At 38.8% G+C, this 25,000-nt stretch overlaps 2 protein-coding genes across 16 annotated transcripts in view; one reads left to right on the top strand and one right to left on the bottom strand.

Moving 5' to 3' along the window:
- ntmt1 (N-terminal Xaa-Pro-Lys N-methyltransferase 1) overlaps positions 1-8,493 on the top strand; it is a 128,988-nt gene extending 120,495 nt beyond the window's left edge. For 8 of the 12 annotated variants that reach the window (XM_062959946.1, XM_062959943.1, XM_062959947.1 and 5 more), the window contains 3 exons: positions 2,186-2,353; positions 3,703-3,955; positions 8,072-8,493. In XM_062959946.1, coding sequence (XP_062816016.1) covers positions 2,192-2,353; positions 3,703-3,955; positions 8,072-8,328 — 672 coding nt within the window. In that variant the 5' untranslated portion in view covers positions 2,186-2,191 and the 3' untranslated portion in view covers positions 8,329-8,493. The remainder of the gene's footprint in view (positions 1-2,185; positions 2,354-3,702; positions 3,956-8,071) is intronic. The other 4 variants (XM_062959945.1, XM_062959948.1, XM_062959939.1 and 1 more) reach the window with 1 other exon arrangement.
- A 1,871-nt stretch (positions 8,494-10,364) lies between these two features.
- Positions 10,365-25,000, bottom strand: part of asb6 (ankyrin repeat and SOCS box containing 6) — a 56,080-nt gene continuing 41,444 nt past the window's right edge. For all 4 annotated transcript variants that reach the window (XM_062959916.1, XM_062959914.1, XM_062959917.1 and 1 more), the window contains 7 exons: positions 22,242-22,475; positions 19,963-20,095; positions 18,607-18,794; positions 16,753-16,859; positions 14,255-14,363; positions 12,354-12,440; positions 10,365-12,231 (listed from right to left, as the gene is read on the bottom strand). In XM_062959916.1, coding sequence (XP_062815986.1) covers positions 11,537-12,231; positions 12,354-12,440; positions 14,255-14,363; positions 16,753-16,859; positions 18,607-18,794; positions 19,963-20,095; positions 22,242-22,475 — 1,553 coding nt within the window. In that variant the 3' untranslated portion in view covers positions 10,365-11,536. The remainder of the gene's footprint in view (positions 12,232-12,353; positions 12,441-14,254; positions 14,364-16,752; positions 16,860-18,606; positions 18,795-19,962; positions 20,096-22,241; positions 22,476-25,000) is intronic.

Below are 25,000 nucleotides of genomic sequence, written 5' to 3'. Positions count from 1 at the left end.
GTGCAGTGTAAGTTATATATACAATGTATATATATATGTATATATAACCCGTGTGTGTGTGTGTGTGTGTGTGTATATACACACACACACACACACACATATATATATAGATACATATATACATACACACACTACTGTATATAGGTTTTATATGTATCACATGTGGTGTATATATACATTATATATATATATAGTGTATTTTATATGTATAATACATATATACATATATTATGTGCAGTGCAAGTTATATATACAATGTATATATATATGTATATATAACCCGTGTGTGTGTGTGTGTGTGTGTGTGTGTGTGTATACACACACACACACATATATATATATATAGATACATATATACATACACACACTACTGTATATAGGTTTTATATGTATCACATGTGGTGTATATATACATTATATATATATAGTGTATTTTATATGTATAATACATATATACATATATTATGTGCAGTGCAAGTTATATATACAATGTATATACATATATATATACACACACATTCTATATGCACTATATGGGTTATATATACATTATATGTACCGTTATGTTATATATATACAGTACAGATATACACACTATATATGCAGCATATAGGTTATATGGTGGCACAGTGTGTTAAAGCACTGAGCTGCTGAACTTGCGGACCAAACGGTCCCAGGTTCAAATTCCGGGAGCAGAATGAGTGCCTGCTGTTAGCCCCAGCTCCTGCCAACCTAGCAGTTCCAAAACATGCCAGTGTGAGTAGATCAATAGGTGCTGCTCCGGCGGGAAGGTAACGGCGCTCCATGCAGTCATGCCGGCGGCCACATGACCTTGGAGGTGTCTATGGACAACGCCGGCTCTTGGGCTTAGAAATGGAGATGAGCACCAACCCCCAGAGTCGGTCACGACGGGACTTAACGTCAGGAGAAAACCTTTATCTTTATAGGTTATATATGCAGGATATATACATATATGTAGCACATTATATATACAGCACATATATACACTTATATGCACTATATAGATTATATAATTTAGAGGGCCTTGGAGTCTTTCAAATGGTTTATTTATTTATGTTTACATTATTTTGCTATTTTGTTTTTATTGATCGATATGTGATTATTGTCTGTGTGGTATTAATTATTGTATTTGTTTTGTTATAAGCCGCCCCGAGTTCCTCCGGGGAGAGGAGGCGGGATAGAAATGATAATAATAATTATTATTATTATTTTATTATGACACAGCAAACAAGATAGATATGCTGGGTTTCGTTTCACAAAACCACAAGTCGAACACTTCCCAAGTGTCTAGGAATGTGTGATGTATTATTATTATTATTATTATTATTATTATTATTATTATTATTATTATTATTATTATTTTATTGAATGACACATCAAACAAGATAGACATGCTGGATTTCATATCACAAAACCACAAGTCGAACACTTCCCAAGTGTCTAGGACTGTGTGATGTATTATTATTATTATTATTACTATTATTATTTTATTATGACACAGCAAACTAGATAGATATGCTGGATTTCGTATCACAAAACCACAAGTCGAACACTTCCCAAGTGTCTAGGACTGTGTGATGTATTTTCGGATGATGCGTGCAGATCCCAGTAAGGTGGCCTTTTGCAGTTGGCAGATCGTGATTTTGTCAATGTCTGTTGTTTCCAAATGCCGGCTGAGATCTTTTGGCACGGCACCCAATGTGCCCATCACCACCGGGACCACCTGCACTGGTTTCTGCCAGAGTCTTTGAAGTTCAATTTTGAGGTCCTGAGAGCGGCTGAGTTTTTCCTGTTGTTTTTCGTCAATGCGACTGTCACCTGGGATGGCAACATCAATGATCCAAACCTTTTTCTTTTCCACAACTGTGATGTCTGGTGTGTTGTGTTCCAGAACTTTGTCAGTCTGGATTCGGAAGTCCCACAGTGTCTTTGCGTGCTCATTTTCCAAGACTTTTGCAGGTTTGTGATCCCACCAGTTCTTTACTTGAGGCATAAGTTCCAATGAATCATTTGGGCCACATAGTTGTGCCTCTGTTTGTAGTCAGTCTGTGCAACAGCTGAGGATATGATCAATGGTTTCGTCGGTTTCCTAATTATTATTATTTCCTTACTTTCTCTCCCCCTTATTTATTCATTCATTTCTCTTCCTGACTTTGGGGCGAAGGCAGCCATGGCGAAGGAGGCGGTGGAGGACGAGTCGGAGTTCTACTCAAAGGCGGAGCGGTATTGGAAGGCGGTCCCGGCCACCGTGGACGGCATGCTGGGCGGCTACGGCCACATCTCCAGCCTGGACATCGCCAGCTCCAGGGCCTTCCTCCTCCGCTTCCTCAAGGTGAGCACCCCCCCCCCATCACCTTTTTGGGGTCTTTTTTTGAGATGAACCACGAGATAAAATTATACAAACAGCACCATGAATAATAATAATAATAATAATAATAATAATAATAATAATAATAATAATAATAATAATAATAATGCAGGTAGATATTGACTATAGAATGGCATTTATTGTGCTTTTCCTGCATGGCAGGGGGTTGGACTAGATGGCCCATATGGTCTCTTCCAAATCTATTATTATTATTATTATTATTATTATTATTATTATTATTATTATTCAGGTAGACATTGACTCTAGAGCAGGCCTGGGCCAACTTCGGCTCTCCAGGCATTTTGGACTTCAACTCCCACAATTCCTAACAGCCTGGCCCATGCCTGCTCTAGAGGGATATTATTTAGGTGGACAGTGACTCTAGGATAGTATTATTATTTTCATTTAGGTGGACATTGACTATAGAATTATTATTATTCAGGTGGACATTGACTATAGAATTAGACTCTATATTATAATTATTATTCAGATGGACATTGACGCCTAGAATATTATTATTCAGGTGGACATTGATTACAGAATATTATTATTATTCAGGTGAACATTGACTGTAGAATATTATTATTATTCAGGTGGACATTGACTACAGATGATACTCTTCTTCTTTGGGTGGACATTGACTATAGAATGGTTTTATTATTATTTACATTGACTATAGAATGTTACTATTATTACTCAGGCAGACCATGTCTCTAGAAAAGTATTATTGACATTTAGGTGGACATTGACTAGAATTATAATTATTATTCAGGTGGACATTGACTATAGAATATTACTATTATTCAGGTGGACATTGACTACAGATGATACTCTTCTTCTTTGGGTGGACATTGACTATAGAAGGGTTTTATTATTATTTACATTGACTATAGAATGTAAAGGCAGACCATGACTCTAGAAAAATATTATTGACATTTAGGTGGACATTTATAATCATTATTCAGGTGAATATTTTTATTCAGATGGACATTGACTACAGATGATACTCTTCTTCTTTGGGTGGACATTGACTATAGAATAGTTTTATTATTATTTACATTGACTATAGAATGTTACTATTATTACTCAGGCAGACCATTGACATTTAGGTGGACATTGACTACAGATACTCTTCTTTGGGTGGACATTGACTATAGAATATTACTATTATTACTCAGGCAGACCATGACTCTAGAAAAGTATTATTGACATTTAGGTGGACATTGACTATAGAATATATATGATAATGATGATTCAGGTGGCCACTCTAGCATGATGATCATATTGAGGTGGCCACTCCCATCTGGTTGCAGGAGGGTCCGACCCGGACGGGGACCTCCCTGGCGCTGGACTGTGGGGCGGGCATTGGCCGGATCTCCAAGCGGCTGCTGCTGCCGCTCTTCCGGGCGGTGGACCTGGTGGACGTGACGGAGGGCTTCCTGGACCAGGCCCGGGCCTTCCTGGGGGAGGACGCCCGCCGCGTCCGGAACTTCTTCTGCTGCGGCCTCCAGGACTTCAGCCCCGAGCCCGGCGCCTACGACCTCATCTGGATCCAGTGGGTCATTGGTGAGGAGGCACTCACACTCACACTCACACACACCCACTTGGGCCTTGGCAGGGCGGGATTCAGGGGGACGTTGGCCAGAGGCAGAGAGAGAGAGCCACGTCTCCAGACGGAAATCCTCTCCAGTGTATCAAGGATTGGCCTCTAGGGCCCACCTCCCGTCCAATGTACCTATCTATATATATAAAAGGGCAATGGAATCACGGCACTGGACAAAACAACTTAAATTAAACGCCCCACAACCTCGAAAATTGACAACACAACCTCTCATCCACGACTCTACGTTCATACAACAAAAAGAAAAGAAAAATTAAGTCCTAGCCACAGCAACGCGTGGCCGGGCACAGCTAGTCTATATATATAAAAGGGTAATGGGATCACGGCACCGGACAAAACAACTAAACTAAACGCCCCACAACCTCGAAAATTGACAGCACAACCTCTCATCCACGCCTCTACATTCATACAACAAAAAGAAAAGATAAATAAAGTCCTAGCCACAGCAACGTGTGGCCGGGCACAGCTAGTAACATATATAATGTATATGTATTATAGATACTATATACTGTATAATGTATGTACTGTATGTATAGCACACTGTATAGAATGTACATATACTGTATATATTATGTATATATCACATATATACCATATATACACACACTGCACATATAATGCATATATATACTGTATATATCAGACACTGCATATATACACTACATATATACTGCATGTATAACAGATATTGCACACATATGTACAGTATATATAACAGATACTGCACATATAATGTATATACAACACATTTCATTTCTGTGTATACTATATATATACTGTATATGCACACACACCATATATGGAGCCCCAATGTGTTAAAGGGCTGAGCTGCTGAACTTGCAGACCGAAGGTCCCAGGTTCAAATCCCGGGAGCAGAATGAGCACCTGCTGTTGCTCCAGCTCCTGCCAACCTAGCAGTTCGAAAACATACAAATGTGAGTAGAGGAATAGGTACTGCTCCGGCGGGAAGGTAACATTGGCGCTCCATGCAGTCATGCCTATGGCCACATGACCTTGGAGGTGTCTACGGACAACGCCGGCTCTTCGGCTTAGAAATGGAGATGAGCACCAACGCCCAGAGTCGGACATGACTGGACTTAACGTCAGGGGAAAACCTTTACCTACTTTTGCATATAATGTATATATATGTACTATATATATCACTGCATCAGACACTATGTATAACATATATATAATATATACTGTATGTATATCAGATACGGCACATACTTGTACTATTATATAACACTGCACATATAATGTATATACAACATATATACACCATATAATATATACGTACTGTATATAAAACATACACTTCATATACATACATAACACATAATATGCCTATGGTATATATAACAAACTGCAGATATAATGTATATATAACACATACTGCATATGTGTGTAATGTATAATATACACTGCACATATGTATTTAATATACTATATATAACATACACTACATTATATATGTGTGTACTGTATATGAGACACTGCATATACAGTAGAGTCTCACTTAACGTCTTAACTTATCGTCTGGACTTAACGTCAGGGGAAAACCTTTACCATATATATATATATATATATATGTATGTATGTATATGTATATGTATATGTATATGTATATGTACTGTACATATATATATATGTACTGTATATAAAACTTACACTTCATATATATACACATAGATATTGTATATATAATAGGCACTGCACATATAACGTATATATAGGTAAAGGTTTTCCCCTGACGATAAGTCCAGTCGTGACCGACTCTGGGGGTTGCGCTCATCTCCATCCACACACACACACACACACACACACATATATATATATATGTATATGTATATATGTATGTACGGTATATATAACAAACTGCATATAATGTATAAGTAACATACTGCATGTCTGTACTGTATATATAATATGCACTGCACATATGACGTATTTATATCATACACTATATATGTGTGTACCATATGAGACACTGCATATATAACAATGTATATGTACTATATATAACAAAACTTATATGCACACACACTATACAGGGTGTTTGAAAAAGAACTCCCTAGTCACCATTCATTTATACTTAACACTTGGGAGTTCTTTTTCAAACACGCTGTATAACACTGCCTATTACAGAATATATATTACATGCAGTATATGTTATATAAGGAGCCCCGCTGGCAAAGTGTGTTAAAGCGCTGAGCTGCTCAACTTGCAGACCGAAAGGTCCCAGGTTCGAATCCAGGGAGCGGAGTGAGTGCCCGCTGTTAGCTCCAGCTCCTTCCAACCTGGCAGTTTGAAAACATGCCAATGTGAGTAGATCAATAGGTACTGCTCCGGCGAGAAGGTAACTGCGCTCCATGCAGTCATGCCTATGGCCACATGACCTTGAAGGAGTCTAAGGACAACGCCGGCTCTTCAGCTTAGAAATGGAGATGAGCACCAACCCCCAGAGTCGGTCACGACTGGACTTAACATCAGGGGAAACCTTTACCTACTTTTGCATATAATGTATATATATGTACTATATATATCACTGCATCAGACACTATGTATAACATATATATAATATATACTGTATGTATATCAGATACGGCACACACTTGTACTATTATATAACACTGCACATATAATGTACATACAACATATATATTTCATATATGTATACACAATATATATACACCATATAATATATACGTACTGTATATAAAACATACACTTCATACACATACATATATAATATGCATATGGTATATATAACAAACTGCAGATATAATATGCACTGCACATATGGCGTAGTTATATCATACACTATATATGTGTGTACCATATGAGACACTGCATATATAACACACTGTATATATAACAATGTATATGTACTATATATATCACTGCATCAGATGCTATGTATAACATATATATAATATATACTGTATGTATATCAGATACTGCACACACTTGTACTATTATATAACACTGCACATATAATGTATATACAACATATATATTTCATATATGTATATACAATATATATACACCATATAATACATACGTACTGTATATAAAACATACACTTCATACACATACATAACACAATATGCATGTGGTATATATAACAAACTGCAGATACAATGTATATATAACATATACTGCATATGTGTGTAATGTATAATATACACTGCACATATGTTTATAATATACTATATAACATACACTACATTATATATGTGTGTACTGTATACGAGACACTGCATATACAGTAGAGTCTCACTTAACGTCTTAACTTATCGTCTGGACTTAACATCAGGGGAAAACCTTTACCATATATATATATATATATGTACTGTATATAAAACTTGCACTTCATATATACACACATAGATATTGTATATATAATATGCAATGCACGTATATATAGGTAAAGGTTTTCCCCTGACGATAAGTCCAGTCGTGACCGACTCTGGGGGTTGGCGCTCATCTCCATATATATATATATATATATATATATATATATATATATATATATATGTACGGTATATATAACAAACTGCATATAACGTATAAGTAACATACTGCATGTCTGTACTGTATATGTAATATGCACTGCACATATGATGTATTTATATCATACACTATATATGTGTGTACCATATGAGATACTGCATAACACACTGTATATATAACACTGTATATGTACTATATATATAACAAAACGTATATGCACACACACTATACAGGGTGTTTGAAAAAGAACTCCCTAGTTTAAGTATAAATGAATGGTGACTAGGGAGTTCTTTTCCAAACACCCGGTATAGTGTGTGTGCATATACGTTTTGTTATATATATAGTACATATATACATTGTTATATATACAGTGTGTTATATATAAAATGTAATCTACTTTCTGGATAACTCTCAAACTATACACACACACACACACACTGCACATATAAAGCATATACTGTTTAATGTATGTAGGTAAAATAAATTTATATATATACACATATTTATACATATATATATACCCCCCCCGTGCCCTTTGACCCCAGGCCACCTGACGGACGAGCACCTGACGGCCTTCCTGAAGCGCTGTCGGCAGGGCCTGCGCCCCAACGGCCTCATCGTCATCAAGGACAACATGGCGCAGGAGGGGGTGGTGCTGGACGACGTGGACAGCAGCGTGTGCCGCGGCCTGGACGTGGTGCTGGGCCTGGTGCGCCGGGCCGGACTGCGCCTCCTGGCCCAGGAGCAGCAGCAGGGCTTCCCCGACGAGATCTACCACGTCCACACCCTGGCCATGAGGTGAGAAGGCCCAGGACAGACACCCCCAGGAACAGACTTTGAGGCAGTCCGGACATCTGCCAGGACGGTTTAGGCCGAGATGAGGAAGTAAACATTGAACACCAGCCGCTGCTGCTACTGTTTGCCTTTTTTGTTGTTTGGTCAAATATATACTTATGAGTTTGCAGGGTTTTGTGTCGGTATGTTTCGTGTGTTTGTGACGGAAATCCTCATTTGTGCAGAGAAAGGAGCCCGACCGTTTCCTCTTTGGAGAGAAGCGACAGAAGCCCAACGGAAAAGGACACCAAGAGTCCAACTCCCATGTGTAAGACCTTCATGGCCGGGATCCCAGGGCTGTTGTGTGTTTTGTCCCAGAAGTATTCCGTTGCTTCTCTCCAAAGAGGAAAGAGTCAGACTTCTTGGATGGACACCTGTCTGTCTCTGTGGACGACGAGAACAAAAATTGACTCCTTTCTCAGTGGACAGAAATACTTTGGGACTGCTATCACTTCCATCCAAAGAGGAAAATGTCCGAGAAAGAAGTCCGACTTTTCCCTCTTTGGAGAAGTGGCTACAACCTGGCTCCATCCTTGACCAAGTCCACCTTCTTATTTCTCTCTGCAGAGGAAAAGACTGGACCCCCTTCTGAATGGACATGAGACGGACACGGACACCCAACTGTGTCTCTGTCCACCGAGAATGAGAAAGGAGTCCATTTTCATTCTCGGTGGACAGACACAGTCGGGTGTCCATCTCTTTGTCTCGGCTTCTGTCCCAACTTTTTCCTTTGTGGAGAAAGTAGTGACAGAAGTCTTAACTGAACTTCTTTCCTCCAAACGAGTTTTTCCCTCTTTGGAAAGAAGCGATAAAAGTCCCAATGCATTTCTAGCTACTGACTTTTTCCTGTGCAGAGAGAATCCACATACGTCCAATTGCGTTTCTGTCCACTGAGAAATGGGTCTGTCCTCAGTGGACAGAAATGTCAGGGGGATGATGGGGTGCAGAGTGGATTCCAAAATCATCAACCTCGTCTCACCGCCCCCTTCTTCTCCAGACTGTCTTCTCTTGCGGAGAACAGAATACCAGCAGTCGAAGGTTCAGTTGTAAATCCAACGGCACTTAAGCTTTATTTACAAAACTATATACAGTAAGAGTCATTAGCCATAAGCAAATACATTCTCAGTCCTTCCTCAGTAAAACGCTCACGCCGAACTCCACAGACGAGGTTTAGCGTGAGCGTTTCACTGAGGAAGGACTGAGAATGTATTTGCTCCGTAGCCGAGGAGACACTGCCATGTGTCTGGGACTTATGGCAAATGACTCTTACTGTATACAGTTTTGTAAATAAAGCTTAAATGCCGTTGGATTTACAACTGAACCTTCGACTGCTGGTATTCTGTTCTCCGCAAGAGAAGACAGCCTGAAAGTGTCCAAGAAGAAATACATGTGGAGGGCTATCGTTTCTGTCCAAAGAGAAAAACACCCAAGAAAAGTCCAACTTTTTTAGAGAAGCAGCTAAAACGTGGCTCCTTACCTGGTGCAAAGTTCGGCTTCTGTCTGTCGCTTCTCTTCCTGAAAGGAAAACATTAAACACCTTTCTTGGCAGAGAGAGATGTACAACTCTACACCATTGGACCCTGAACCACATAAATCCCTAACAACATGATACAAAGACATTGAACCCTTTCGCCCATAGACCCGTATGGACCCTGAACCATATACATTCCTAACAGCATGATACAAAGGCAATGAACCCTTTCCCCCATAGATGCGTATTTCCCCCCATATAACACGCCTCCCACCTGTTGTAAGAACCCCGACAAAGGTGACCAGGTCTCTTTTATTCCCATCGTGATTTCAAGACGGTTCAAGTGCACCGGAAAAGAGATGCAAAAGAGAACGTGGACTGACTTGGAAAGCGGGACAAGCCCACCTGAAAGGTTTGACAGGTTTGTTGTGTTTTCTGGACTGTGTGGCCATGTTCCAGAAGCATTCTCTCCTGACGTTTCGCCCACATCTATGGCAGGCATCCTCAGAGGTTGGGAGGTACCTCCCAACCTCTGAGGATGCCTGCCATAGATGTGGGCGAAACGTCAGGAGAGAATGCTTCTGGAACATGGCCACACAGTCCAGAAAACACACAACCACCCCACCGGAAAGACCTTTCCTTCCTTCAACTTCTGCATCACTGGGACTAGAGTTCTTCGCTGACAATAATATAAAAACAAGGAGACGTCCACGTTTGGAAAATAAGGCCACTTGACGTCCCAGTATTGGCACAATATTTTCATTTGAATATTTTTGTATATAAAATAGAGCCCAATAATATCAATATCACGCTTATCCAACGTGAACAGGCCGGCAGAATGTTGGATAAGCAAATATGTTGGATACTAAGGAGAGATTAAGGAGAAGCCTATTAAACATCAAATTAGGTTATGATTTTACAAATTAAGCACCAAAACAATGTTATACAACAAATTTGACAGAAAAAGGAGTTCAATACACAGTAATGCTATGTAGCAATTACTGTATGTACGAATTTAGCACCAAAATATCACGATGTATTGAAAACATCGACTACAAAAATGTGTTGGATAATCCAGAACGTTGGATAAGTGAGACTCTACTGTATTGCTATTATTGGGCTCTATTTTATATAAAAAATATTCAAATGAAAATCATCTGAACGGGGGACAAGGCTTAATTTTGAATGGCCTAACCAAGTTCCAATGGGGCTTTGGCTCCACCAAAGAACTTATGGCAAATAATGGTTGGTTTGGTTGCAAAGTTGTTGTCTCCGAAAGGAGGCCTTGACCCTGTAAGTGAAGAGCTGGGGCTGGTCAAGGCCTCCCGGAAAGCGCAAGCAGACAGCCACTCGGTCTGTACGAGATATCTGTGAATGTGGGATTTGTGTATCGATAGTGTTTAAATGCAATGTGTATCTTGCTTGTGTTGCAACTGATTGCATTACCCAAAATGTACCATCGTGTGGAAAGAATTAATTGCTAAGAAGCTATGAGGACCGTGATGTGTGGCTGGAACTAGGGAGTATCCAGACACAAGTGTGTGTGCATACTGATTGTGTCTCGTTCAGTCGGGTTCTGCCTGCCTAGAGATCAAGTCCTGTGTTTCTCTGTAGTCTGTTTGTGTTGATACAGAAAAACTTTGTAAATAGTTTTACCAACGTCGCCAAGTGTCTCTTCGTTCTGTGCTCCACTGCTTCCACCCAACTACGGCTGCGCTGCAAATACTCTGACGCTATCCAGGGTCCCTGGGTGGTCGGCCTCTCCCTCCTGGTCCAGGAGGAGGAACCTCTTGAGCCGCGCGGGCAGCGGCAGAGCCTGGACCTTGGTGTCCAGAGGCCAGGGCTGGAGGCGCCGCCGGACGGAGACCCGGCAGAGGTGCTTGAGTGGGGCCGGGGAGTGTTGCAGCGGCCGCAGGCGGCCCACCAGCGCCTGGAGCCCCTCCCCGCGGAAGCGCCCCCCACTCAAGTCGGCCTCCAAGCTCTCCGGGAGCCAGACGACGGGGGCGCTGGCCAACATGAGCTCCAGGGCGGCCTGGGCTTTGCGGAGGTGGTCGTCGCTGTGGCTCCCGTCCTGGTCCAGTTGCTGGAGGAGCACCCCGAAGCCGGACCAGCAGGAGGGCCCGTGGAGGGAGCAGTGGGGGGCGGCCCCCGACTCCATCAGCAGGCGCAGGAGGCGGAAGTGTTGCCGGAAGCCCTTGAGGCAGAGCAGCGTCAGGCAGGCCTCGGGCGGGCAGGCGCTGGGGTCGGCCCCGTGGCACGTCAGCAGCTGCGCCGCCCGGAAGCAAAAGCCCTGCGTGGCCTCCGCCTCCTGGGGGGAGCTCCCGGCCGACTCCCCCAGCAGCAGCACCAGCGGGCTGAAGGCCGAGTCCCCCTCGCGCGTCCGGGCCCCAGGGTCTGCGCCTGCCGACAAACACCACAACCACAGTCAGACCCAGGGCCTCCACGGGCTCCTAGCCCTCCACCAAATTTTCCAAATAATATTCCAAATTTGGGGAAAGGGCTGCTCAAGAGGAAAGGCTCACCTCCTTCCAGCAAAAGGCGGATGTTTTCTGTATTGTGGATCTGGACGCCATCACTGCTGGCCAAGGCATGGAGCAGAGCCGTCTTCCCTGGAGGAGGAGGAATAATAATAATAATAATAATAATAATAATAATAATAATAATAATAATAATAATAATAATAATATGTTATGACACATTGGCTTCTCTGTGTCCGACTACACAGAGAAGCCATTGAAATCCACAAGCATGTGGACAACTTCAACAGAAAGGAGGAAACCATGAAAATGAACAAAATCTGGCTACCAACATTAAAAAAAACTCTAAAATCAAAACAGTAAATAAGAAGCAACACTCTGAGGACAGAGGAGCCCCAGGGATGGCTAATGACTCTGAACAAAGGATGCCCCCCAGGCAAGAGACAAACCTTTCCAATGCTAATTAGGGTGATTAACTGAAACATTAGTGCTGGCTTCCAACTGACAAAAGACTCTTGTCACACCCTGGACTCTCCACAGATATATATTTACCTTCCTTGCCTAGTTTATCCATCTGAGGATGCCTGCCATAGATGTGGGCGAAACGTCAGGAGAGAATACTTCTGGAATATGGTCACACAGCCCGAAAGACATACAACAACCCTGTGATCCCAGCCATGAAAGCCTTCGACAACACAGTAATAATAATAATAATAATTCCAAAAGATCTCAGCCAGCATTTGGAAACAATAGACATTGACAGAATTACGATCTGCCAAGTGCAAAAGGCCACCTTACTGGGATCTGTGTGCATCAGCCAAAAATGCATCACATAGTCCTAAACACTTGGGAAGTGGGTTGTTGTATGTCTTTCGGGCTGTGTGGCCATGTTCCAGAAGTATTCTCTCCTGACGTTTCGCCCACATCTATGGCAGGCATCCTCAGAGGTACCTCACAACCCGAAAGACATACAACAACCCTGTGAACCCGGCCATGAAAGCCTTCGACAACACTTGGGAAGTGTCCAACTTGTGATTTTGTGATATGAAATCCAGCATATCTATCTTGTTTGCTGTGTCATACTATGTCGTTGTGTCAATAATAGCAACAACAACAGCAACTGGAAAAGCTGACACGATATGAGGATTTAAAGATTGAACTGAAAAGACTGGCACAAGCCAGTCAAGGTGGTCCCAATACCTTGGCCAGCAATTGAAAACAATTGGCGCTGACAAAACTACCACCTGTCAGCTGCACAAGGCCACCTTACTCAGATCTGCACACATTATTCGCCGATACATCACACAGTCCTAGACACTTGGGAAGCGTCCGGCGTGTGATCCAATACAACAGCCAGCACAGGGTCTGCTGTGGAGCCATCTTGTTGTGTTTCAAATAATGATAATAATATTAATATTGACATACTGGAAGACATTGGCAAAACAACCTTGGAATATTCCTCGCCTGACACTGAAATCTATATATATAAAAGAGTGATGGCATCATGGCGACCAACAAAACTACAGGCCCCCCAACCTCGAAATTTGACGACACAACCCATCATCCACGCCTCCAGGTTGATACAACAAAAAGAAAAGAAAAATAAAGTCCTAATTAGAGAGAGAGAGGAATAATTGCTTTTATCCAATTGCTGCCAGTTAGAAGGCTAAGCTCCTCCAACTTGGTCTCCTAGCAACCCAATAAAAAATAGTAAAAAACACTAAAAATTAATACAATAAAATACTATAATAACAGAAAATAACTAAAAATAATACAAGAAAATAATAAAATATAATAAATAAAAATAGAACTTACAATAAAATTAATAAAAAATTGCAAATAACGTCAAATAAAAATTACACAACAATTTTTAACCAAGACCACCACCACTTTGCCACAGCAACGCGTGGCCAGGCACAGCTAGTACTACTACTACTAATTCGCACCGTGTTTATCGGCGGCGTTGACGGTGGCCCCGAGTTCGAGGAGGCGTTGCAGGCAGGGCAGGCGCTCGGCCTCTTCGCTGGCCAGGTCCAGGGGGCTGCTTTCATGGATCTGAAAGAGGAGAGGAAAAGAGTCATTTCCCAATGGGTTCTATCATTAAAAACACGGGAAGAGCGTATGAAACTTTTGGCAAAACTACTTCGGAGTATTCCTCACCTTACGCTTGCCTTTGTGTCTGCAGGAGGGACACCCTGCTATAGCACATTTTGTTTTAATTTTGCAATAAATATCTTGACCCATTCAACATAGTTTGTGGTATGAACAGGAAATAACATTTTCAAACCAGGAACAGTACTTTTTTTCCAAAATTTTGTTACATAGCGTTAGTAGGAAACCTGTATGTGGGTGAACTACAACTCCCATCAGGCTGGGATTCAACCCCGCTGCCAGGATTCAAAGCTGGGCCTGTTGGGTATTTATTTATTTTTATTTATTTATTAGCAATATTTATATCTCGCCCTTCTCACCCTGAAGGGGACTCAGGGCGGCTTACAAGTTATATTTACATACAATATATTATATTGTTAGCATGGCACAATTTAAGCATTATATATTAGTATATTGTGTGTAACACTATATTGTTATATTATTAGTAATATTACATGTAATATAAATACACAATCAGAATAGTGTATTATTATTGTATTACATTATAATATTATCAATATTATATGTATATACATTATATTATTAGTATAGCACAATATAAGCATTATATATTGCTATATTGTACTGTAACACTATATTGTAATATTATTAGTAATAGTACATGTAATATAAGTATACAATCATAACAGTGTATTATTATTATTACATTGTAGTACATTATAATATTATCAATATTATATATATATACAATATATATTATTAGTATAGTATGAGTATACTGTATTGCAATAGTGTATTATTACATTGTATTAATTATATCAATATTATATGTATATACAATATATCGTATTATTAGTATAGTAGGAGTATACTGTATTGCAATATTATTAATAATATTACATGTAATATGAATATACAATTATTATAGTGTATTATTACATTGTATTAATTATGTCAATATTATATGTATATACAATATATTATATTATTAGTATAGCATGATGAGTATACTGTATTGCAATATTATTAGTAATATTACATGTAATATAAATATACAATCATAATAGTGTATTATTATTACATTGTATTACATTATAATATTATCAATATTATATGTATATACAATATATTATATTAGTATTGCATAATGAGTATACTGTATTGCAATACTATTAGTAATATTACATGTAATTTAAATATACAATTATAATAGTGTATTATTACATCGTATTAATTATGTCAATATTATATATATATACAATATATTATATTATTAGTATACCATAATTATACTGTATTGCAATATTATTAGTAATATTACATGTAATACAAATATACAGTCATAATAGTGTATTATTATTATTACATTGTAGTACATTATAATATCAGTATTATATGTATATACAATACATTATATTATTAGTATAGCATAATTATACTGTATTGCAATATCATTAGTAATATTACATATACATGTAGTATTACTAATAATATTGCAATACAGTATACTCATAAATATACAATTATATTAGTGTATTAATATTATTATTATTATTTTAATATGACACAGCAAACAAGACACAAAACCACAAGTCGAACACTTCCCAAGTGTCTAGGACTGTGTGATGTATTTTTGGATGATGCGCGCAGATCCCAGTAGGGTGGCCTTTTGCAGTTGGCAGATCTTTTTTATTATTATTATTATTATTACCATTATTTGAAACACAACAAGATGAGTCCTCAGCAGACACTCTGCTGGCTATTGTATTGGATCACACATCGGACACTATTATTATTATTATTATTACTATTACTATTATTTTATTGTATGACACAGCAAACAAGATAGACATGATGGATTTCATATCACAAAATCACAAGTGGAGCACTTCCCAAGTGTCTAGGACTGTGTGATGTATTTTCGGATGATGTGCGCAGATCCCAGCAGGGTGGCCTTTTGCAGTGGGCAGATCTTTATTATTATTATTATTATTATTATTATTATTATTATTATTATTATTATTATATTGTATTACATAATATGCATGTGCCACTAAATCCTAAGTCATACCCGTTTTTGGTGGGAATCACAGTGTGCTCTGGCTGTGGGTGGACTATTACTCCCATCATCCAGGCTCACTACAACTCCCATCATCTCCAATCCATCCCTCCATTATTTTATGTTGGTCTTGGGGGTCTGTGTGCCAAGTTTGGTCCAGATCCATCATCAGTGGGAGTGGCATTGATGCGCACATGCGCACCTGTTTGGATGTATTGATAAGAAGAGAGATCTATGGGGAAGCCGCCCCCCCCCCCCGAACCCCAAACTGACCCGGTCCCGGCGGTTGAGGTCCGCCCCGTGCCGCACCAGCAGCGTCACCATGTCCGGCTGGTTGCGCAGGACCGCCACGTGGAGCGCCGTGTAGTAGGTCACCGGGTCTGGAAGAGGAAGAAGAGGGAATTGTGGGAGTTGAAGTCCAAAACACCTGGAGGGAGGGCCTGAGTTGCACCAGGCCTGATCTAGCACAACTCTATGACCAAAACGAAGCAAAACCCACAAAGGCCTAGAGAAGAGCTCTCTATGCATATCTAGGTCCTCCAGTGCAACTCTATGATCATAGAATAGGAGCCCCCAGATGGCGTAGTGGACTAAGTGACTTGAAGGTTGGGTTGCTGACCTGAAGGCTGCCAGGTTCGAATCCCACCTGGGGAGAGTGTGGATGAGCTCCCTCTATCAGCTCCAGCTCCATGCGGGGACATGAGAGAAGCCTCCCACAAGGATGGTAAAAACATCAAAAACATCCGGGCGTCCCCTGGGCAACGTCCTTGCAGACGGCCAATTCTCTCACTCCAGAAGCAACTCCGGTTGCTCCTGACACGAAAAAAAAACAAAAAAAAAATACCAAAAAAAAAATCATAGAATCACACTGGAGGACCGAGGAATTTCCTCTAGGTCCTCCAACGCAACTCAATGACCACAGAGTCGTGCAGGAGATTCCTAGAGCAATGATGGGCAAGCTTTTGCGCTTGGTGTGTCAAAATTCACCCAAAAACCTAGCATGACTTGGGGGGGTGTCACTTCGAGAAAAAAACAATAATTTCACAATATATATATAGTTTAAATAACAAAAATGTGTAATTTTAATACAGTAGAGTCTCACTTATCCAACATAAATGGGCCAGCAGAACGTTGGATAAGCGAATATGTTGGATAATAAGGAGGGATTAAGGAGAAGCCTATTAGACATCAAATTATGATTTTACAAATTACAAAACATCATGTTATACAACAAAAGTAATTCAATACGCAATAATGCTATGTAGTATTTACTGTATTTACGAATTTAGCACCAAAATATCACAATGTATTGAAAACATTGATTACAAAAGTGCGTTGGATAATCCAGAACGTTGGATAAGCGAGTGTTGGATAAGTGAGACTCTACTGTATATAACTGTATTTAATAAATCAAAAACTATTTACTACTCTTATTTCCATGTGCAACGATCTATGGTGCCTCTTGCAGTTTCCACGCTGATTTCTCTCTGTTCTAGTTTCAATGTAGTCATGAATAATGAATAATATAATAGTAATAATATGATAATATACTACAATAATAATAGAATAATAATAGATTGATATTATATTCCTTGTAATATAAAGATACAGTTATGATAGTGTATTATTATTACATTGTATTACATTATAATATTATCAATATATGTATACTCAAAATATTATATTAGTATAGCATAATGATTATTGCAATATTATTATATATATATATATAAATGTAATGTGCATAATTCCCATGGAGTAAACAACAAAACCACTGGACCAAATCTCACCAAATTTGGCCTCAAAAGACATAGTCATCCAATCGATCTGCAGTCAGCAGCATGTCAGCAAAAATGGCTAGGCGTGTCAGTGCTGACACGCGTGTCATAGGTTGGCCATCACTGTCCTAGAGGGACCATATCAATTAAAACACACTAGAGAAGGTCCTCCACCGTAACTCTATGGACAGCTACTGGAAGGCACTTTAAGGGGTGGGCTACAAAGGCTTAGGGACGTGTCCTCTCTAGGAAGCTGCAAGTCATCCAACGTGACTCTCTGATCGCAAGGTTGACCATAGAGTGCTGTTGGAGGAGCCAGAGATTCCTAGAGAGGCTGTAGTGAGCTCACCTTCGAAGGCAACGTCTGCCCCGTTGTTGAGGAGCGTCTCGGCTGCCCGGAGGAGGCCCCGCTCCGCCACCTTGAGCAGCGCGAAGCTGACGCCATCCAGGAAGTAGGAGAGGCGGGACTTCCTGCGCAAGAGGTCGCCCAGGCGACGGAGCCGGAGATCGTCTTCTGCTTGGAAGCCTGGATTCGGCCTGGAGGGAAGAGGAAGTGGGGAAGTGGAAAAGGAAGAAGAGGAATATATTATATATTAAACAATATAATACAGTAGAGTTCCAGTTATTTGACATAAACGGGCAGGCCGAATGTCGAATAACCGGATCTGACGGATAATAGGGAGGTCCTATTATCCGGCAAGCCGGTTGAAGGAAGCGCCCCGTGCGTGTTGCTAGGTAGCTTGCTATCTACCTAGCAACACGCACAGGCGCTTTCCTCAGCTGAGTGCTCGCCCCTTGGGAGGTGCCTGTGCGCGTTGCTAGGTAGATAGCAAGCTACCTAGCAACGCACACGGGCACCTCGGATAATATGGAGTGTCGGTTAACCGGAAGTCGGTTAACCCAAACTCTACTGTATATTAAAGCATATCATCATTCCAGATAATATTAAATCATATAGTATATATTATATTAAATGTTACTTAATGTTTATAGATGTTTAAACTACACTAAACTATACTATATATATATATATACACACACACACACAATATAATTTACAATAATATATAATAATATGACATATTGTACTCTATATATTCGAGTGTAAGCCAACCCGAATGTAAGCCAACGCACCTAATTTTACTGGGAAAACATTGACTCCAATATAAGCCGAGGGTGGTAAATTTCAGAAATAATAATAGATACCAATAAAATTACATTGAGACATCGGTAGGTGAATGTTTTTGAATATTTACATAAAGCTCAGATTTAAGATAAGACTGTTCAACTCTGATCAAATCATTATTCTCATCTTCTTCAATGTAAATGTGCGTATGTATCCTTTTAATAACAATAGAGTAAAATAATACATGTAATAATAATAATAATAAATACAGGAAAATAATACATGTAATAATAAATAGAGTAAAATAATAAGTGCAATAATAATAATATCAGAGTGAAATAATAAATGTATTAATAATAATAATAAAAATAGAGTAACATAAATGTAATAGTAGCAATAATAATAGAGAAAAATAATAAATGTACCCTATATTCTCGAGTATAAGTTGACCCAAATATAAGCCAACCGGGACCCTCACCCGAGTATAAGCCGAGGGGGGCTTTTTCAGTCCTAAAAAAAGGACTTATACTCGAGTATATACAGTATCTTAAATTTAATATTCTATTGTGACTGACTCACCTCTTGGGCCCCTCCTGAGGCTCCGTCCCCACCAGCCCCAACGCCAGGAGGATCTCATCCACCAGCGGCTGGTATTCGAAGACGATCCTCCGGAAGCCGTGCAGAAAGGGCATCCTCCCTCCGTCCGTCCGGCCTGAAAGCAAGCAACACTCTTTACCCAAAAGGCATTGTTCTGATGGGATATTTGCATATGCATAATGAGATGCCTTGGAGGCGGGGCCTGAGTCCCCACCTGGTGCACATGGTCTTCCGAAGATCATTGCATGCATCACCATCAATATCAAGTGTCCCTTCTCCAAAATGACTGGGTCCAGGATTTGGGATTTCTTTCCAATTTGGGGAGATTTGCACATGCATGACAAGATACCCTACAGCCCAATGCAAGAATATAATCGGCAACGATTATACGATTTATTATATTTTATTATTATATTTTATTTACTACTTTCACATCCCGCCCTTCTCACCCCAAAGGGGACTCGGAGCGGCTTACAAATAATATTTACATACAGTGTTTTATATCACTAGCACAGCACAACACTAGCACTACATATCAGCATATTGCACCACAGCACTAAACTGTAATTTTACCAGTAATATTATATGTAATAAATAATAAATAATAATAATGTATAATAATAATAAAAATTAAATAAGCATGCATTCATGTCTTCCCAAAGGAAAAATCCTAAAATGCATAATAATAATAATATAATATAAACATGCATTTATGTCTTCCCAACGGAAAAGTCCTAAAATGCAGAATAATAAAATAATAAAAATAAAATAAACATGCGTTCATGTTTTCCCAAAGGAAAAGTCCTAAAATGCATAATAATAATAATAATAATAATAATAATATAATAAAATAAAATAAACATGTATTTTTGTCTTCCCAACGGAAAAGTCCTAAAATGCAGAATAATAAAATAATAAAAATAAAATAAACGTGTATTTATGTCTTCCCAACGGAAAGGTCCTAAAATGCATAATAATAAAATAATAAAAATAAAATAAACATGCATTTTTGTCTTCCCAACGGAAAAGTCCTAAAATGCAGAATAATAAAATAATTAAAAATAAAATTAAATTGTATTTATGTCTTCCCAAAGGAAAAGTCCTAAAATGCATAATAATAATAATAATAATAATAATAATAATAATAATAATAATATAAAAATTAAAATAAACATGCATTTATGTCTTCCCAACGGAAAAGTCCTAAAATGCAGAATAATAAAATAATAAAAATAAAATTAAATTGTATTTATGTCTTCCCAAAGGAAAAGTCCTAAAATGCATAATAATAAAATAATAAAAATTAAATTAAATTGTATTTATGTCTTCCCAACGAAAAAGTCCTAAAATGCATAATAATAATAATATAATAGTAATAAAAATAATAATTAAATAAATATGCATTCATGTCTTCCCCATGGAAAAATCCTTAAATGCATAATAATAATATTAATATAATAAAATAAACATATATTTATGTCTTCCCAAAGGAAAAGTCCTAAAATGCAGAATAATAAAATAATAAAAATAAACATGCGTTCATGTTTTCCCAACGGAAAAGTCCTAAAATGCATAATAATAATAATATTATAATAATAAAATAAACATGCATTTGTCTTCCCAACGGAAAAGTCCTAAAATGCATAATAATAATAATATAATAGTAATAATAATAATAATTAAATAAATATGCATTCATGTCTTCCCCATGGAAAAATCCTTAAATGCATAATAATAATATTAATACAGTAGAGTCTCACTTATCCAAGCTAAACGGGCCGGCAGAAGCTTGGATAAGCGAATAACTTGGATGATAAGGAGGGATTAAGGAAAAGTCTATTAAACATCAAATTAGGTTATGATTTTACAAATTAAGCACCAAAACTTCATGTTATACAACAAATTTGACAGAAAAAGTAGTTCAATACCCAGTAATGTTATGTTGCAATTACTGTATTTACGAATTTAGCACCAAAATATCACGATATATTGAAAACATTGACTACAAAAATGGCTTGGATTATCCAGAGGCTTGGATTAGTGAGACCCTACTGTATAATAAAATAAACATATGTCTTCCCAACTGAAAAGTCCTAAAATGCAGAATAGTAATATAATAAATAATAAAAATAAAAATAAACATGCGTTCATGTTTTCCCAAAGGAGAAGTCCTAAAATGCACATCCAAACGAGCCTAAAATAGCAAAAATGGAAACTTACATTTTGCAAAAAGCCCTGAAAGGAGCCCTGCACCCACTCACCTTTCCTTCTTTCCTGCAAAAACGCTTCTTTTTCCGCCTCTCTCGTTTGCAAAAGGAAGCGGAAGGGAGGTGGGTGGGTTTCTTGGGTAGATTTTGGAACCAAACCAAAAATGCCATTTGTTTCCTGGGCTTCCTTTGGTTCTCTCCATCGCCACCTGCCGGCCGGAGGAGGTCCGGCTGCTCTCCGCCCAAAGCCCTGCAGCGCCGCCAACGGCCACCGGAGGGCGGTGTTTCCTAACAAGAGAGGATATATCTATATATATAAAAGAGTAATGGCATCAGGGCGATGCACAAAACAACAAAAGTAAAGGCCTCCCAACCTTGAAATTTGGCAACACTTCTGGACCCAAAGGTCGCAGATGAACACAGCCCCCACTATTAGCCCCACCTTCTCCCAATCCAGAAGTTCGAAAACATACAAATGAGAGATGAATAGGTGCCTCTCAACGCCGGCTCTGCGGCTTATAAATGGAGATGAGCACCAACCCCCAGAGTCAGACATGACTGGACTTAATGTCAGGGGAAAACCTTGACCCTTTACCTTAACTACCACCAATTCCTCAATACTTTATTTCCCATACCACCAGACTTCGCCACAGCAACGCGTGGCCGGGCATAGCTAGTCTATATATATAAAAGAGTGATGGAATCATGGCACCAGACAAAACAACAAAACTACAGGCCCCCCAACCTCGAAATTTGACAAAACAACCCATCATCCACGGCTCTAGGTTGATACAACAAAAAGAAAAGAAAAATAAAGTCCTAATTAGAGGGAGAGCAACAATTGTTTTTATCCAAATGCTGCCAGTTTAGAGGGCTAAGCTCTGCCCACTTGGTCTCCTAGCAATGCACTCAGCCCAGGGGACAGGCACAAGAGTTTGGAGAGACCCCTAAGGGCCATCCAGCCCAACCCTTTCTACTATGCAGCAGGACACAATCCAAGCATTCCCAACACATGGACAACGTATACATACTATACAATACAACACAGGGACATAGACCCCCTCTACCCTCGCCACTTTCACAGGACACAAACAACCAAATGCATATTAAACATAAAGACAACCATACAACAGACATTCAATACCACCACTACCTCAACAAGTTCTCACCAACACCACCAGACAACGCCACAGCAACGCGTGGCCGGGCATAGCTAGTCTATATATATAAAAGAGTGATGGAATCACAGGCCCCCCAACCTCGAAATTTGACAAAACAACCCATCATCCACGGCTCTAGGTTGATACAACAAAAAGAAAAGAAAAATAAAGTCCTAATTAGAGGGAGAGCAATATTTGCTTTTATCCAATTGCTGCCAGTTAGAAGGCTAAGCTTCTCCAATTTGGTCTCCTAGCAACCCAATAAAAATAATAAAAAACACTAAAAAATAATTAAAAACACTAAAAAATTAATACAATAAATACTATAATAACAGAAAATAACTAAAAATAATACAAGATAATAATAAAATATAATAAATAAAAAGATAACTTACAATAAAATTAATTTAAAAAACCTCAAATAACATCAAATAAAAATTACACAACAATTTTTAACCAATACCACCACCACTTTGCCACAGCAACATGTGGCCGGGCACAGCTAGTAGATAGATAAATAGGTAAGTAGGTAGATAGATAGATAAATAAATAGGTAGGTAAGTAGATATGCAGATAGGTATGTAGGTATGCAGATAGATAGATAAATAGGGAGGGAGATAGGTAGGTAGATATGTAGATAGATAGGTAGAGAGATAGATACATAGGTAGGTAGATATATAGTCAGATAGGTAAATAGGTAGGTAGGTATATAGGCAGATAGATACATATATAGGTAGATAGGTATATAGATAGGCAAATAGGTAGACAGATACATAGGTAGGTATGTAGGTAGGTGGGTAAATAGGTAGGCAGGTATATAGGCAGACAGATACATATATAGGTAGGTAGGTAGGTATGGAGATAGATAGGCAAATAGGTAGAAAGATACATAGGTATGTATGTAGGTAGGTAAATAGGTAGGTAGGTATATAGGCAGACACATATATAGGTAGGTAGGTATGTAGATAGATAGGCAAATAGGTAGAAAGATACATAGGTATGTAGGTAGGTAGGTAAATAGGTAGGTAGGTATATAGGCAGACAGATAAATAGATATGTAGATAGGTATGTATGTAGATAGATAGGTAAATAGATAAATAGGTAGGTAGGGAGATAGGTAAATAGACAGATACATAGATAGGTAGGTATGTAGATAGATAGATAAATAGGTACGTAGGTAGGTATATAGATAGGTAGATAAATAGGTAAATAGGTAGACAGATACGTAGGTAGGTATGTAGATAGATAGGTAAATAGGTAAATAGGTAGACAGATAGATAGATACATAGATAGGTAGGTATGTAGATAGATAAATAGGTAGATAGGTAGGGATATAGGTAGGCATATAGATAGGTAAATAGGCAGGTTGGTAGGTAAATAAGTAAATAAGTAAATATAGATAGGTAAATAGGTAGGTAGGTAAATAGGTAGGCATATAGATAGGTAAATAGGTAGGTTGGTAGGTAAATAAGTAAATAAGTAAATATAGATAGGTAAATAGGTAGGTAGGTAGGTAAATAGGTAGGCATATAGATAGGTAAATAGGTAGGTTGGTAGGTAAATAATTAATTATAGATAGGTACATAGGTAGGTAGGTAAATAAGTAAATAGGTAGACAGATATAGGTAGATAGGTAGGTATGTAGATAGGTAA

The sequence above is a fragment of the Anolis carolinensis genome, unplaced genomic scaffold (assembly GCF_035594765.1).
Source record: "Anolis carolinensis isolate JA03-04 unplaced genomic scaffold, rAnoCar3.1.pri scaffold_7, whole genome shotgun sequence".
Lineage (NCBI taxonomy): Eukaryota > Metazoa > Chordata > Lepidosauria > Squamata > Dactyloidae > Anolis > Anolis carolinensis.
Note: the sequence above shows the minus strand (reverse complement) of the source record. Positions and strands in the feature narration are given on the sequence as shown.